At 28.0% G+C, this 18,011-nt stretch overlaps 2 protein-coding genes and 1 non-coding gene across 10 annotated transcripts; all 3 read left to right on the top strand.

Moving 5' to 3' along the window:
- The first annotated feature begins 1,259 nt into the window (after nt 1-1,259).
- Nucleotides 1,260-2,254, top strand: LOC114190207 (mitogen-activated protein kinase kinase kinase 17-like). The gene is made up of 2 exons (XM_028079004.1): nt 1,260-2,123; nt 2,246-2,254. Exons 1-2 carry the CDS (start codon nt 1,260-1,262, stop codon nt 2,252-2,254), a joined length of 873 nt encoding a protein of 290 aa, XP_027934805.1.
- A 2,950-nt stretch (nt 2,255-5,204) lies between these two features.
- On the top strand, nt 5,205-5,275 carry TRNAG-GCC. The gene has a single exon. It is a non-coding gene; the product is annotated as a tRNA-Gly (tRNA).
- Nucleotides 5,276-7,653: 2,378 nt separating this feature from the next.
- On the top strand, nt 7,654-13,453 carry LOC114191857 (putative lipase ROG1). 8 transcript variants are annotated; one of them, XR_003606029.1, is made up of 12 exons: nt 7,654-7,858; nt 8,073-8,268; nt 8,465-8,532; nt 9,040-9,110; nt 9,704-9,946; nt 11,178-11,341; nt 11,444-11,499; nt 11,586-11,638; nt 11,723-11,840; nt 12,726-12,823; nt 12,990-13,112; nt 13,195-13,453. XR_003606029.1 is itself a non-coding variant. In XM_028081293.1 (12 exons), exons 2-11 carry the CDS (start codon nt 8,141-8,143, stop codon nt 13,059-13,061), a joined length of 1,071 nt encoding a protein of 356 aa, XP_027937094.1. In that variant the 5' UTR covers nt 7,654-7,858; nt 8,073-8,140; the 3' UTR covers nt 13,062-13,092; nt 13,195-13,453. The 8 variants fall into 8 exon arrangements, 6 of the variants coding, with proteins under 6 accessions (XP_027937094.1, XP_027937091.1, XP_027937097.1 ...); XM_028081293.1 differs by having other exon boundaries at nt 12,990-13,092; XR_003606030.1 differs by lacking the exon at nt 12,726-12,823.
- Nucleotides 13,454-18,011: the final 4,558 nt, after the last annotated feature.

Genomic DNA, 18,011 nt, shown 5'->3' on the forward strand with positions numbered 1-18,011 from the left:
CCATTTATTAGTGAATCAATAAAAAAAAAAAACTACTAAAGAAGTAAATTAATAAAAAAAGTACTTATTTTAAGAAGAAGTTAAGGAACATAAATCAAGTATCAAATTCACACTTGTAGGATTTTTTTTTAATTTATGTAATGGATTAAATATTCAGATAATATTTTTCATGTTTATATAGATAAATCCTGAGTAAATTATAAATATATTAATTGTAAGGAGAAGAAAAATATATGAAATACGATAACAAAAAATATATGAGATAAAAATATAATAAAGATAGATTACATTCGTTTTATAATCAAAGCTGTAAACCAAAACTAATACAAAAAAGATAATAAAGATTAAATAATTCAAAAAGATAATAAAGAAAGGAAAGATAATAAAGATTATCATAAAACTTGTAATCATTAAATCATCTATCCTTATATATTTTATTTAATATTTAATGGGTGAAATCTTATACTTTATCCTGGTAAAATTTTAAAAAGTAAGATTTTTTCTTTTTTACATTTCAAGTACCGTGTTATCAATAAATTTTGAATTTTAACTTTTTAGACTCCTTTATAAAAATAATTCTATTTTTCTTTACCATAAAATCACTTCTTTTATTATTTTTCTTTTCACGCATACATTTATATTGATTATTAGTTGGTTTGTAAGTAGTTTTCTATTAAATCTCTTTGAAAATAAATTGTAATACTTTATATTTAGTCCTTTTAAATCACACAGTAAATGATCTTATTATATTTATCCTTCTTTAATGCGATTAAGCTATATTTACTATTATATATATATATATATATATATATATATATATATATATATATATATATATATATATATATATATATATATATATATTATTCAAAATGATAATTTATATTTAAATTACCCTATTTATTAATATAGATGTTGAAAGTAAACAACTGCTTATTTCAATAATTAATTTACGACTAGATTAAATTTTAGTTTCCTAAATTATAAGATAAGAAATCTAATGATGAAGATATATGCATATCGTATAAATCATTCATGCAAATTTTTCTCAAATTTTCAACAACTCAATTAGTTAAAATCCTAATAAGACCGTTTAATAATAGATATGTATATTTTCGATATTTTTTCACATCAAGAATTATTGTTTCAAAAGATAACATCAAAATTACATTTGTGCTATATATATATATATATATATATATATATATATATTGAAGGATTAATTGGATTTTGATACTTCTGCAGAAGAATTAGAATTCATGGAAGAGTGGAAGAGATTAGGAGTTTTAGGAGAAGGTTCATATGCTATAGTGTATCTTGTTGTTGTGATTTCTCAGAAAGAACATACTTCGAATGTTGTAGCTGTGAAATCTTCAAAGCCTTGTTGCTATGTTTCACTCCAAAAGGAGCAAAGGATATTGGAGTTATTCAAAGGTTGTGAAGAAATTCTTCAATGTTATTTCTATCAAGAGACTATTGAGAATGGTCGTAGGACCTACAATCTCTTCATGGAATATACTCCTTGTGGTACTCTTGGTGATTTAATAAAAAAAGGGTCGCTGTCAGAGAAGGAAGTGATAACGTACACTCGGATGCTTCTCAAGGGACTTCGCTCTATTCATAAAGAAGGAATTATTCATTGTGATCTCAAACCGGCCAACATTCTTCTCTTTCCTTCATCCGATGATAATGCAAAGTATCAACTAAAGATCGCTGATTTTGGATTGTCCAACACTATAGGAGATGCAAATGTTGGTCTAGGAGAGATCATGTTCAGAGGTACACATATTTACATGTCACCAGAATCAATTATAGGTTTGATGGGAACCGCGTTAGATATATGGTCTCTTGGATGCATTGTTATTGAGATGATGACTGGATTTCCGCCATGGACTAACATACAAAGCATCGAAGAGCTAATGTGGAAGCTTGGACTCCTTCAAGAAGTACCAAAGATACCTGATGAACTTAACTGGGATTGCAAAAACTTCCTCAGTAAGTGCTTTGCAAAGGATCATAGAGAGAGGTGGAGTGCTGCAATGCTTCTTGATCATCCTTTCATTCAAAAGGAATATCCAACCTCTTCTATGTTTAATCCCTCATCTTTTTTCTCATATGATATTGTTAGTTCCTCTATGTTTAATCCCTCATCTTTTTTCTCATATGATATTGTTAGTTATGTGTCACATTAGGGATAGAATAATAACCATTGAATTGAGTATGTTTGATGATTGTGTTTATGTAGGTCATCTAGTGTAAAATGCTCCTAAAAGTGTCTTAAAAAGGTTGAGTTGTCATGTGTATCTAATGTAAACAAAATATTTTCTTTGTTCAGTGTGTCTTTCTATGTAAAAGTTTCAGCAGAGTGCAGACTCTTACGTTGTACCATCTTTTATACAGACTCAATAAATCATGTTTTATTATTGGTTGGTTTGTGTTGTTATTATAATTATAATGTTTGTACAATTCTGATCAAATTTTTTCGGCAACACGAGGGAACCAAGAAAATTTAATTTTAGAAAGGGATAAATTTATTTTATAAAATTTATAATTCAATTTTTGAAACAACGTCTAAAGAAAAAACTTAAATGGGTTAAAGTTTTGGGCAAGTTAATTATTATATTTAAGACTATGAAAGATGTGTTTGAAATGCACAATAGGAATTTTTTTCATCTATTGAGTTAAGTGTAATCTTCTTTATAGTTATCTTGCATTTCCCTTAACAATTATCTCGAATTGAATAAAAATTGAGTGATCGAAGAAAATAATTTTAATTTTTTCAGTATTATGAGATGAATAAAGATTTCTGTATTAAACTAAAAGGAAAGGTAGATGAGAACATTTAGGTATCATTGTTGTGGCTTTTAGTTTTAAAATTTTTAAAAACTAAAATCAGCTTTTCTTTAATTTTAAGATGTTACTGCAAAATGAAGGTCGACAAGTGTAATTGATCTAACTCCATTCTTAAGTGATGTATAATATACATATAAAAATAATTATAAAATATATTATGTGGATAAAAAAATTAAGAATTAATTATATTTTTAAGTTCTTAATTAAAAATGATTTAAATTAAAATAGTAAAACTTTAATATATATATATATATATATATATATATATATATGACGGATTCAAATCCTCTCATTTCTATCTTTAACAATTACTTATTTTATGATATTCTGTATTCTATATGATATTTCATATTTTATGAGATGAGTAATAAATTAGGAACTTGTAAAGACGAATTCCAATTGAACATACATATTGAATATCTATATGCAAAATGGATTTAGATCATATAATTTTATGAAAACAAAACGCTCTTAGTTCAGTTCGGCAGAACGCAGGTCTGCAAAATCCAATGTCGTAGGTTCAAATCCTACATAGCGTGATTCTAGTATTGTTCACCTGATAATTACACTGAAATAATTGAACATTCAAGAGAAAGTCTGAATTTTATCCTTGTCGATTAGGATTAAACTAAATAAATAGGAAATCACAAAATAAGAGACATTAATGAATCAAAGATCCAATTGATCACCTCGTCGGTATTGTAAATATGCAGTTACAAATAATCTAGCCAAAGTAATAGGAATTAAACCTAACACGATTCCAAATAGAAAAACTTCAATCATTTTTATTTGTTCGAAAAGTAAAAAAGAAAGGTAATATCTAGCCTTAAACATAAATCTGTATTGATCATAAATCTCAACGATCGAGAATTGTAAATTGACATAGTAAGGAATTCTAGAATGTCTTATACCAAAATTTACTATTCCTCTCAAAATTACAAATCAAATAAGTCGTATTTTACTAAGACCAATATATAGAGACGAGGTTATAATTAAAACCGATAGTAAAAAACCGAAATAACTAGTGATAGTGGGCATATAGAAACTAAATGAAATATGTCCGTTCTTTCTAAACATATGTTTATAAAGTACCTCCCTAAATTTCCATTTTTGAGAGAAAAAAGAAGATAAAAAATCCTACTTGAAAGATACAATTCAAAATTGGCAATTCCTCAATAAATTCAATTATTAGAGACGAAAAAAAAAGAAATAGAGTAACATAATTTAGAAATAAATTCCTCATATATATATATATATATATATATATATATATATATATATATATATATATATATATATATATATATATATATATATATATATATATATATATATATATTGAATTGAAAGTTTTATTCTTTTAATTTTATTTTTCATTTTTTATTTAGCATTTTTTTTACTTATTTTTTATTTTCTAAAATATTTTTTTAAATTTATATATTTTATAATTTTTAATATTTTTAATACGTATTTTAAAAATAAAATAAAATAAAATAAAAGGTAGAAAACATAAATTTTAGAAAAAAAATTAAAAATATTTAAAATAATATTAATTTTTTGATTTTTGTAAGTCGACTTTCCGGTAATGTTTTTTAATTTTTGGAAGTCGACTTCCGGTAGTGTTTTTCGATTTTCGGAAGTCGACTTCCAGTAATGATTTTTGACTTCCGAAAGTGGATTTCCGGTAATGATATTTTACTTCCGAAAGTTGACTTTCGGAAATATATTTTGACTTTCGAGAATCATATATTTTGACTTCCAAAAGTCGACATCCAAAAGTAATTTTGGGGGTGTAATGTCTGTGAGTTTTCTTAAATGATCAAAAGGTTTTTTGGAAATTTAAAAAAAATTTGGAGGTGTAAAAGAAATACTTGGAGGTGTAAGAAGAAAGACCCTGTCTTCACTTCATGTTCTTTTAGCGTAGCCCACTTGACTGCTGAAATAGATCCAAGGGTTTTATGCATAAAGTTAAAGATGTTATGTTAGCATCGTCACACTTTCAGAGAAAAAAATAACAATCCTTTGCATTATTATATTTTACTGTTAAAGTTATATGTGTTTAGATAAATAATATTTAATATGCTTTTCATTAATAATGTTTTTCTTCCATATTATCAAAATCTACATTTACATTATTTTTATTATACACATTTTTTAATAAGATGTTATTCATAAATATACAAAATTATTACAATAATCATATGATCTCTGTTAACACAATCTTATAAAAAAAATAAAAACAAAAAACAAAATACCTGTGTGTATGCACCGTGGGAGACTAAGGATCATGATTAGGCTGTCAAAAGCAGGACAGTGAATAGATTTTTAAATTGTTAAATTTTAAAACAACAGCACCAGTGGTCTAGTGGTAGAATAGTACCCTGCCACGGTACAGACCCGGGTTCGATTCCCGGCTGGTGCAAAGCTTTTTCTTTCAATGTGTATGTCATTATACGATAACAAGTTTTGGAGAAATGGATTTTAATTCAATACATCCATTCCTTCGGAGTGCACAGCAGATCTAATGGGTTCCAAAAAGACCACTGAAATTATCTTATCATGACTGCAATGGACATAAATTTTTCTTTTTTATCGTGCGAATATTAAGTATTATTTGATTACTTTAATATAAAAGAAAATTGATATCACATATAGTTTATCTTAATAAAAAACTAATATTTAACTATGATGTATTTAAATGGTTCGACTCATCTAAAATCAGTAGACTATAATATAGTTTTAATATGAATAAAATTTGAAAAAACTTTATAAATAATTAACCGATCTTATATTTCTTTTTGGGATGATATGCATTTTGTCAAATATTCTTATATATTTATTTGATTTTATTAGAATATATATATATATATATATATATATATATATATATATATATATATATATATATATATATATATATATATATATATATATATATATATATATATATATATATATATATATATATATATATATATATATATATATATATATATATATATATATATATATATATCGTTTCAGGAGTAGGAATTAAACATATACTTAAACAATTTCTTAGTCATTCAATCTTTTTGTCTGGTTCTCCGTTCGATATTTTTGTTCATCAACTAATGAGTGTGTATATGTTAGAGGTGTTCTGATATTAAAGTCATCATAGGATCGATAGGTTAAAACAATAAATATTATAATTAATGTGAGATAAAAGTTTCAACAACCAAACTTTTGACTTATTTATAGATTTTAGAAGAAGTTCGTTGGATGTTGGTGCAACCCAAAATTGTAGCTTTCAGTCGAGTTAGACAAACTGAATGAAATATTGTCAAGTACTTGATAACATCTTTGGAAACAGTTTTTGAAGTAGACTCCACGACTGACTTTCGATGACATGGTCGGTATATATATATATATATATATATATAAATTATCCAAAAAATAATTATGAATTTTATTATAAATATTAATTTGTAAGAAATTATCACTAATTTGTAAGAAAAAATTTGTAAGAATTTTTAAGATGATTATTTTGATTCATACTATCATTGACTAATTAAATTTGGATTGTACATGTTTACGAATTCTAAATGGAGTGAGTGTATGTTTGGTTTCACTTTGGAAACATTCAAAATTAATTCATAAAATCAATTCATACTAATAAATTGTTTGGAGTTATCCAAAATCAATTTCTAAAATCAATTGTAGATGAAAAATTCATATTAAAGAGAAACAATTTTTTCTAGTTTCTCCATCAACTAAAAATGATTTTTTCACATCAAATAGAATCAATTTTCTCGAAGTTTTTTCAAACACACCTTGAGTAGGGTTTCAAATGACCTTAAGTGCGGGAGAGTTAAGGTTAATCTGTCAGGTTTATCTCATTTTGAAACAAATATATTGGTAATAGTTTTTTAATTAGTTTAATTATTGTATCCGTGTATACTTTTTAGACACGGTTAAGGAATAAAAAATTATTCAATATAATTTTTAATGTTTTTATTATTTATAATAATCTATGATTAAATAACATCAATGTATATGCATATCTACAATACAGTGATTCAAAATTAGTACAATTTGATTCAAAAATAATATATTTCGATTAAAAGATAATACCGTTCGATTAAAAATTAATGTGTTTCAGTTAAAAAATAATATAATTGAGTTCAAAGTTAGTACAATTTGATTAAAAAATAACACAATTCAATTTAAAAATATTACAATTCAATTCAAAATTAATATAATTCAGTTCAAAAATATAATAATTCAAAAAATAATTCGGTTCATCATAATTTATTTCAATTCATATTGAAGTGTAATTTAATTCGGTGCTTTCAACTTTTTAGAACATAAAACAGTTTGGTTTATGTCGTCTGAAGTATTTTTCAACAAACCAATTTTCAATTTACTATCATCTTTATCAACAATGCAATTTAGTATATTATACTCTGTTCTCCTTCAAATAATGGTGGATGAGAGAACAAATTACAACAAAATGGAAGTGTAGAATTGAAGTTAGTGTATTTTTTACGCTATCAATGAACTAAATCATTTGTTTATTTTTAAATTAAATTATCACTGATACTAAACAATTACATATCATTTGTTTGTAAAAAAACTACTACCAAAACTATTTAATATAAATAAATTTTGTCAAGAATAATTTAATAAAAATAAAAAAAAAATAATAAAAGTAATTTTTCTTTTGAAAAGAATCAAGAATAAAAAAAATTCAAGTCAAAAAATAATTTAATACACTAAAAGAACCGTGTTTAGAGAATATCATCATTTATGTATTTCTCTTTCTTTCTTCGGGTGCAAACTAACCATAACAAACGCATTCCCTCGATCCTTGGAAATAAAATAACCCAAATCCTCGCCACCGTTATCCAAAACCATATACAGTCAGAAGTGGCGTTCACATTTTTCTCTCCTACCCAACGCTCCCAACTCTCGCAGTGCCGCCACGTGTCCCATCGTTTTCCGCGTTTATTTCCCTCCTTCTCAGGTAACACTACCGATCACTCCCAAAAACAGTAACTTTTTCTTCGTATAAATCACACCAAATCGAAATCGAATCATCAATTTCAGGTTCCCTTTTCCAGCACTTTCATCGGGATCATCTTCGAACTTTACTTTCACTTTGTGGCTTTCTTTTTCTCGCGCTTGCTGCGCCATTTTCTCGGGAAAATTTTGGAGTTTCTACTGTTTTTTTTGTGCAGTGATCGCTATCGGATTCGGACTCCGATTTCGCCTCGCGAATCGCTAGGGTTTTGTTTCTGTTTTTCCTATGGAGGATAGGAGCTTGTGCTCGTCGGAGTCGGTTGTTGAAGGAAGTCGCGATGTTTGGAGTTCGGAACCGTCGCTCGCTACCTCCGCAGATCACCTCGTTGTAATGGTGAACGGAATTCTCGGACGGTATATCATCGTTGCTTCACTTCGATTTTGATGAGATGCTGTGATTTTACTTTGTTGTGTTTTGGTTTGGTGTTGAGGTTTTGCGGAGTGTTTGTCTGAATTGAGTCTTGTTGCTTTGTGGATTCATTTTAGTGTGCGTGTTTCTTGAAATTAACTGTTTTTTTCTGATTCGTGTGTTAATTGTTTGTTTCTGCAGTACAACGGATTGGAAATATGCTGCGGAGCAATTTGTCAAGGAATTGCCTGATAAAGTGTTTGTTCACTGTAAGGCACTTTGAAAACTTTGGTGATTGTACTGGTGTGGTTAAAACAAGAGATTGTTGGTGTTTTGTATAGGATTGTTTGATTTATCTTAAGAATAAATAATGCTAACTGGTAAAAGGGTAGAAGTCTTTTACAATGTAAAAGTTTCGAGTTTCATGTACGGTAAGTTCATTAGTTGTTATAATATTCACCTTGAAAATCATATGAATGATGATGATATCTGATTAGTTGAAATTATAATGACATTTACATTAACAGTTTATTCAAATTGAACGCTTTGTAGTCGTTCGATATTGTGTTTGTAATGGCTATGGCCGACCGAAGTGTGATTTGACCTCTAGAATGTTTGTTGTGTTTGAACCAAATGTTTATTCCTGCATTTCCTTTTTTATGCTTTGATTGTAAACTGTGGAGAAAGTATCATTAAGAAATTGTTCAAAGTAATGTAATGGACTATAAATTTTGTATATTGTGCTTGCTTTTACGTTTCTCCATTTTTCCACCCAGGTAGCGAACGAAATGTGTCTATTCTCACTTTAGATGGTGTGGATGTAATGGGGGAGAGATTAGCAGAAGAGGTCAGTATCTGATTATAATGGAGACCTGTTTTATGAATTAGCACGTCTTGTGAAAGTCTGTTTAATCTATTCTCACTGGATTCACTCTGTTGATTATATTACCTATCTTTGCCATTATATCATAAATGTTATTATTCTTGTGATATACAAGAAGGAATATCCTGAGTATGTATAGGGGAAACGAAACAAGTGAACATATTAGTATAATCTTAGTATTAAGTTCTGTATCAAATCATATGAAGTATGCTGCACCAAATTTGTCTTTTACATATCCTTTGTGCCAATGGTGAAGCATGCCATGTGGATGTTTTTACATGGATCTGTCATGAAATGTTTGTAATTTATTGGAAAACAAAAGAACTGTTCCTACAGTAGAATTTTGGAAGTCTATATGTTTGAAGAAGGGAACTTAAAGTTTGTTCACTATTTCTATTAGATATGTCAATTTCTGTACTATTCTGGAGATGGATAAATTCTGTGTCTTTATGTTAAAATGAATCTATTTGTTAACCAAATAAATGTAAATTTAAGATATTTACTCTTGATTTTCCTGTATATAATTATTGGTTATTAACAGCCACTCTAACATTTAGGTGCTTGAAGTGATTCGAAGCAAGCCAAATATGCGTAAGATATCCTTTGTTGCACACTCTGTGGGAGGACTAGTGGCACGATACGCAATTGGGAGGCTGTATAGGCCACCTGAAAAAGGATCTATGAAGGACTCTTGCAATGAAGAAAATAAGGAGAGCCCAGTGGGCACAATAGGTGGCTTGGAGGCTATGAATTTCATTGCTGTGGCCACACCTCATTTAGGATCAAGGGGCAATAAGCAGGTACGAACATCTTAATTTTTTCTTGGTTTCTCAAACATAATGATTAACCAAAGAAATTGTTGGCAATGTAATAAATCTAGCGTAGCTTAGTTTCCAGATTCATTTTTCATGTGCACATTAGGGAAATTTTGGCCTACTCATCACATGTAACCCCTATAATACTTTTTATGGAAGAGGGAAATGAATTTTAATCAGTATGGTATAGGTTTTGAGTTATTGATCTTTTGTCGTTCTATTTTTTATTGTTGCAAAATTAATTATCCATGTGTATAGACCTAGACCTGTGTATGGTTTGGCTTTTTAAAAACCAAACCACTTTATAAAATGGTTCACTTTTGTTTTTTAAAATGGTTATTTTTTTTTAGGGTTAAGTTGATTAAACCTTTTCTGGAAGTGACTTTTTTTCTCACTAAACTGAATGGTTTTATAATTAAGTATTGATCGTGTTGCTTTGGAGTTGGTAAACACACCTACGTAGACTTCTTTTAACTAACCCCCATTAGTAGTTTGTTACAGTAATGCTATTTAACGGTTTCTTAGTTATATTAGCGAGTGAGTTACTTTTGGACCAGAATAATAAGAGAAATAAGGCATATTGCCTATAAATAAAGAGGTGAAAAGAACAGAGAGAGATATCTGCTCATTTATGAGAGAATTTGGGCCATTATGCATGGGGAGGTGCAGATTGTTTAAGTTCTGCACGTTAGGCACTGTATTGAGGGGAGCAATCCCTTGGACTTTCTAATAAGATACTGGGTTTCTATCACTCCGTTTACTCATCCAGATAACTTATATCTATTGGCTTGTCAATATCATTGCAAATTTGAAGTGTCATCCTACAACTTGTTCCAATATTTGATGAAACCAATAGTAAGTGTTTGAAGGTACTCCCCAAGGCCCAGGAACAATACACTAAATCAATTATTAATTGATAATTAAAAAGGTCCAAAGTTGACCTGATGTTGTTGGAGTGTAACTAGACTTTTTCAGTATAAATAATTACTTCTAAAGAGTCTTCTATTTCTTTCTCTATCAGTCTGTCTTCCATAGAAAATGATTATTTTTGGATTTCTTTCATAGGTTGTAATGAAGATAATTTTATAAAGTATGTTGCAATACCATTAGGGATGACATAAAATTCTTATGTTTGACCGGAGCTATTTTCGGGAAAGAAAGTTGTATCACCTTTTGCTACTTGGGGATTTAAATATGTTAATGGTTTTTGAACCAGGTTCCATTTCTTTTGGGGGTACCCGCTTTTGAGAAAGTTGCCAGTTGTGTTATTCATTTCATTTTTAGAAGAACTGGTCGGCATCTTTTCCTTACTGATGATGATGAAGGAAAACCTCCATTACTTAAACGCATGATTGAAGACTACGGTGATTTGTATTTCATGTATGTTTGTTGCACCATATATTTGTTTGCTTTCATATACATGTAATTTGCTGAGATTGATTCCTCTAAAGGATCTTCATGTCTTCTGATTGTCTTGTGTAGGTCTGCATTGCGCAGTTTTAAACGCCGATTTGCATATTCAAATGTGGACTATGATCGTATCCTTATTTGCTTCTCTCTACTGATTCTAGGTGCATTTAATTGCACATTATTTTATTTGGTTTTCCTTTATAAAATAATTTAGATATTGTTGGCTGGAGAACGTCATCAATTAGACGTCAAAGTGAACTTGCAAATGTATATTACTAACTTATCTTTTTATGTTGTCTGATTTAATGGATCATTGTTATCATATAATGAGCTAAATTATTTGGTTGGTAGTGGAAGGATACCGTCAATGAAAAATATACACATGTTGTATATGAAGAGCACTGCAAGGCTTGTTCTGATGCTGAACAGTATGACATATTGGAAGATAACAACTCTGACAAGATAGAAGGTTAGCGTCTTCAGTATTTTTTATGAATGTAAACTTTTCTTGGTTTTGGATCTTCACTCATTGTAGGTTTTTTGCGTTCCACTACACCCCCTCTACATGGTTAATCTTCCCTTACTTTTCTGCATCCATATAATTTTTGGCCAATCAGTCGTGTGAATACTACTGATGTCATTAATATTAATCTAATGCTGCCGTTCCCTAAATTATTTTTGTCCGTCAATTGCAATTTGGTTTAGAGTATGGTGTGTACTGATGTGTTACAAAAACAAGACAATGCACCAACCTCTATTTGCAGTAGGTGATAAAATCAAATAATGAAATATGGAAACCACTCCGGAGGTCATCTAGCATACTGTAAATTACTATTCGGAAGGTACAAAATCAAGATACTATGAGATATTTTTTAGAATATTCTAACAATATCCAAAATTGTTTGTTTTAAAAAGAAATCCATAATCTTGTGCATCAAGTAACTTTTAAGCATTAAATAATCCCGTAGGTAGGAAGGTGAATATCTTTAATGGTGCAATCAAACCATGGGAAAAGCTGAACAGTTCCCGAACCAACCCTGATAAACAATGACAAATTTCTTTTTATGAATCAGCTATGGTCAGCTTCATTAACAGAGACCATAGAAAGGTGTTTATGCTAGATGGCTCTACACTTGTTTTAATTTTGTAGACCCCAGCAATTTTTGTTGATCCATTTGTAGCTGGCTCTAGGTAATAAAGAGGACAAGATTTGGTTGTTATAGGTGCCATTGATCTTGCCCTGGATAACTAAAGTGTCCTGAATTTGGGCCACAGAGTCACGGGGGTCTGTTTCTTTCTATTTTACGTTATCTTCAATTTTTAAACTATTTCTAACTCGAATGAAAACTTGCAGAGGAGCTTGTAACAGGCTTATCTCGTGTGTCATGGGAAAAAGTAGATGTTAGCTTCCGCAATAGTAAGAATAGATTTGCTTCTCATACTATCATTCAGGTCTGTGTCTTGCTATACCCTTTAAATTTTGATGTATGGCTCATAATTAATCACCATTTAAATTATCCTCTTCTGATATACCCAGTCTTTCAAACTGACTTGTTTGAATGCTTTGTTTTATTTTATCTGCGCATGTTCTTCCTTCATCCCTTACAATGTTTTACAGGTCAAAGACCACATCACACAAATAGAAGGTGCAGATGTTATACAGCATATGATTGATCATTTTCTTCTCTAGCAGCCTTCTGTCTCTTAAATATGCCTTCTTGGTAATATATGCTTCCTATAGGTAAATCTAAAGTGACTATGCTATTTATAAGTAAGCTAGAGTTGATAATAATCGAATTTATCTGAAATTGAATTCGTTGTAGGATGGAAACAATTGGTTTCCTGAGTGATGAAATTGCCGTGAAGAAGAAAATGATTTTTTTGTTTATGGATCTCATCCATAACTTGACACTGTATAAACTAGTCGGAAACCGTGAAATGCACGGGGACAATAGAATTTCAAATATTTATATTCCATTTTTTGTGTATCCGCATTTAAGGTTATTTATTTACGAAATTGATTTGTATATATACACCTATGTAAATGTTTTTTACATTGTAATTTAATCTGTTCATATGGTATGTACAGTTAATTTATTAACCATATAATAACTAATTAAAGGTCAGGTGATGATTTTTAATTAATTGACAATTTACATCGACTGCACTAAAATTAAACTATTTATTTATTTTACATCTGGCCCACATCGTTCTCTATAATAAAAAATTAAATATTTCAAAACAGTTTATATATAAATAAAAATATTTGTATAAAATACAGCCTGTAAATAATATAATATATAATAATTGTTTCAGTTTTCTAATAGCCCTGATTTTAAGGTTATACTAATTCTATATTGAAGAGTTTACGGTGATCATAATAGCAGTAGTGATTTTGAAGTCAGGCAGTGAATTCGAAAAAATATATATTAGGCGAATGTATTATTATTATTATTATTATTATTATTGTAAATTGATTTCAGGTTTAATTAGTCACGATTTCTGTTTTTCTTTTTTAAATGTTAATTTGGTCTTTTAATTTTCTTTTAGTTTTAATTCAATTTCTTGATTTGTAAAAGTAAATGTAATTTATTCATGAGAGTCGTATCTAGGCTAGTTTAGTTCGTCTCATAAGTTTTGTTCAGTAGGTCGCGAGTTGGTCAACTTTTTTTTTAATTTTTTTATGATAAAGTTTTTGATGTTCAATAAATTAAAAAATTTTATTAACTAATAATTTCATCAAATTAAACAAAGACTTTGAGAAAGACTTTGGGAAGTTGAATGATAAATTAATAATTCAAAATTTTTGTTATATTCATACGATTTATTTTTTTAAATTTTATCACATTCAAAAATATATAATATTTTTATTTTTCATTTATACAAAAACTTGAAACATTTATGCAGAAGTCCAAAAAGAAAGTAATCAATTTACACAAGTGTAATTTTTTTTATACGAGTTAAGAACTAGCCCGTGTGGATCGTAGGTTATGCAGATCGAACTTCTGCGAGCCAGTGGGTCCAATATCTTGCTCCATCCCGCATTTTTTTGGCAGCCTACAGACTGAACCACCGGGACAAATTCATATTACCACCCCTGATTTAACTTTCTTATACATAGAGAGTTTTACCTTTAATAGCATACAATGGATCATTTATAAAAGTAATACGAGGTAAATCTTAAAGCATTTATATATATAAGATTAAGCGTCATGTTAAATTGTTTGAATAATTACTACAAGTACTAAGTAATTTATATGATGATTAGTGTTTAATTTAGATTTTTTTTGATAGATAGCTAAAAAAGAAGTCTACAAAATTTAAAAAACAATTAACTATAATTGAAAATTTAGGAGGGAAGGAGGGACGAGAGTGTTAGTTCGAATTTAAGAATATTGACATGTAATATAAGCTTTAGGGAGAGGTAAAAAAGAATAAAAAGAGTTTTACCACTCCTTTTGCTTTGAGTGGTTGTGAGATAAAGAGAAAAATATAGGGAAGATAATATGAATGAACAAGCTACTTTTGAATGGATTAAAAAAGGAACACAAATGAGTAAGTTACTTAAAAGAAACACATATAACATGTTATGTTAGTGTTACTAAACTTTAGGAATTTAAGAGTTATGTGAGACAAATATAGGTCAACTCGTCGTTAGTCCCAGCAAGTTGCAGGTTATGCAGCAAAATATGGATTAAAACACTAACTTGTTCGACATTTTTTCTTTTGAGTTTGAGGGTCGACTCACGTGACTCATCCCACATTGTCATGCCTTAAAAAATGAAACAAAATTTTGCCTTAAGAATTCTACAACAACCCATGGTCAAATTGTTAGTCTTTTACTTTCTACACCCCACAATTTCTTTGAGAATTTTTAAATTTTTAAAATGATCATTTTAAGTTTCATAAAAAAATATTTTTCAAAAAAATGTCATAAATTTTCAGTTTCATTTTACCTTTATTTTAACATTATAAAAGCTTGGTTTTATTTATATGTTCAACTTTATTTAGTATGCTATTTTTAAATTATCAAATTTTTAGAATTATAATCATTTTATAATTTCTCTAAGAAAGATATCTTAACAATAAATTGACAATAAATTTTTATAATAGAAATTGGGATGTTACACTTATACATTATAAGAATTTTTATAATTGTTAATAAATTTTTATCAACATAATTAAATTCGTTGATAAACTTAAACTTATCAATAAACTTAAACTTAAATTACCGACATATATTTTTGTTAGTAATGAATTTGCAATTAATATTTGTCTATTAGATCTTTTAATAAATTAAAATCTGTATTATCGACAAATATTTTCATCGATAATGAATCACTGATAAATTTCTTTTGTAGTAACTTATAAATTTATTTTCGAACAAATTTTCTATTGATAAATCCATCAATAAAGTAAGATAAAAATATTTCATGCAAGAAGAAGGACATAAAATTAAAGAATTAATTTGACTATACTCATCACAACTTAATAAAGAAAATTTAGGTAGTTATGTGAGAAAAGTTTGTATTTTATTCTTATAAAAATTATATGAAAACGTTTATAATTTTATCCTTAAAAGTTATAATACAAATCCTACTTTATTACTTATTATGTATTTTAAAGTTCATGCTCTTATTATATGTGCTTCGGCTTGTTTCAAATTCTAGAGTTTTCAATGACCAATTTTAAAGAGAAATTAATAATGTGTAACAACATGGAGTTATTTACCCTAGGCACCCTACTGTGATCTGGTGGTTCAATTCACAATGTTTCTTGCATAATTAGAATTAAATGTCCCACACTATGAAATTAATGACATTATTCATTGACTAAGACGTCACGAATCATAATATTAACTCTTTCTTAGCCAAACAAAATATTATAATTAATCATATCACACAAAAAAGTTACAAAAAATATTCTAATACATGTATCCAAGTTTTTATTTCATATTATGTTATTGTAATATTTAATTTACTCCTAAAAGAGAAAGAGAAGCTAATTTAAAAAATAATTGAAAAAATAGTCTCTTCTTCTAACTATCACCAACCCTTTTGTCGTCATCATCATCAAAACTTGTTAATAACTAAGAAGGATCATCTCCCATCGTTTATTTTCTTCTAATATAATGTTTTGATCAATAAGTCTTCTTTTATCATTCGATTTAAAGAAAATGAAAAAAACAAATCTTTCATAGATAATGTTAATGTCTGTGTTAATGAATGCTTACACAGGTATTGTACAATCAACATAAAACGTGAATGAATTCTCAAATGTTCTTTGTCAAATATAATAAACATTCGTTTTAACATTCGTTTTAAGTCCGTACTCATTTAAGTCTGTATACCGTCTAAATTTATATTTGAAAAGGAAAAATTATTTTCAGTTCGTTCCCACGTGGTTATCGATTGACCATTATGTAAGATGCGACAAAGGGTGAAAAACACACTTTTAGTTTGATTTAACTGATTTGATGGTAAATAAGGAGAATCTATCAACTTACTCATATGAATAAAATAAAATAGCAAATTGTTTCGGTAACATATATCTTATATCTCATATTTCCACGATCCATACAAATTTCCGACACTCATAATATTTAATATTGTAATTAAATTATCCATAATATTTCATATGGTAATATAACTTATAAAACTTCATAAGTCCGCATCTCAAAAAAATCTGCATCAAACTCCTATAATCAAAATGAGAACTTAAGCGAATATTTTGTATATATAATAATCCAACAATATTATCATATTTGTACAAAAATGTTGAACAAATTGATGTTTTTTTAATCTTTATCATCCAATCACAAAAAACGAATTTGGTAGTATAATAATGACCTTTCATAACATGAATTTAATAAATCAAATTCTGAAATAGATGTAGTGTTGTTTTAAATTATCTCAGAAATTTCTATTTCCAGATAATGAATTCAACATTCAGATTTAAAAGCCATCAGAGGAAATAATTTAATTTAATTTTGGACTGAACACAATGTTATTTCTCAACACCTATTTTTTCATCGTTGTTGGATTTGGTAAGCTAGTTGGGCAAGTAGTGTTGCTACGTATTAATGAGGGTGATTTGATTTTATGTGAAAGGTTAATGGCATCAAAATTCATGGCCAATGGTTTTGGTGCAAGTTGAGGAATAGGGTCCCATCAAATCAACACTATTAAAAACCACTTTCTATAACTTGCAATTCAGATATAGGGAGTAGACAAAAACCAAAACCAACTTTTTGAGTTCTAGACATGGACAAAACTTCCCACTAAAGTAAAATTCATATTAAATTTTTTTTAATTATTCATTTGATTTTTTATTTATTTAAAAATATCAATTTAGTTAGTTTTTAAGTGTTTTTTAATCTTATTTTGGTCTTAATTTATAAAAATTGATATAATTTAACTCTGATTTTAAGAATCGATATAATTTGATTATTTTTGTTAAATTTTTTGAAACAGATAAATAATTTTTTATCAAAATTAAAATTATATCTGATTTAGTAAAAAAAATTAAATTATATCAATTTTTCAAATAATAAAGAAATGTACAAATATCTGTAAACAAGAATTATATATTGCAGAAAATGGTAGCACAAGTTGCATAATTTTGTTGTCCCTGATGTCCA

The sequence above is a fragment of the Vigna unguiculata genome, chromosome 7 (assembly GCF_004118075.2).
Source record: "Vigna unguiculata cultivar IT97K-499-35 chromosome 7, ASM411807v1, whole genome shotgun sequence".
In the NCBI taxonomy this organism is placed as follows: domain Eukaryota; kingdom Viridiplantae; phylum Streptophyta; class Magnoliopsida; order Fabales; family Fabaceae; genus Vigna; species Vigna unguiculata.

What these genes read in the sequence shown, in the direction of transcription:
- LOC114190207 (XM_028079004.1), top strand. Translation starts at nt 1,260, where the DNA reads ATGGAAGAGTGGAAGAGATTAGGAGTTTTAGGAGAAGGTTCATATGCT.
- LOC114191857 (XM_028081290.1), top strand. Translation starts at nt 8,141, where the DNA reads ATGGAGGATAGGAGCTTGTGCTCGTCGGAGTCGGTTGTTGAAGGAAGT. An exon ending in GGGAGAGATTAGCAGAAGAG is followed by an intron (nt 9,111 to 9,703) that starts GTCAGTATCTGA and finishes TCTAACATTTAG; the next exon opens with GTGCTTGAAGTGATTCGAAG. An exon ending in GTCAAAGTGAACTTGCAAAT is followed by an intron (nt 11,639 to 11,722) that starts GTATATTACTAA and finishes TTTGGTTGGTAG; the next exon opens with TGGAAGGATACCGTCAATGA.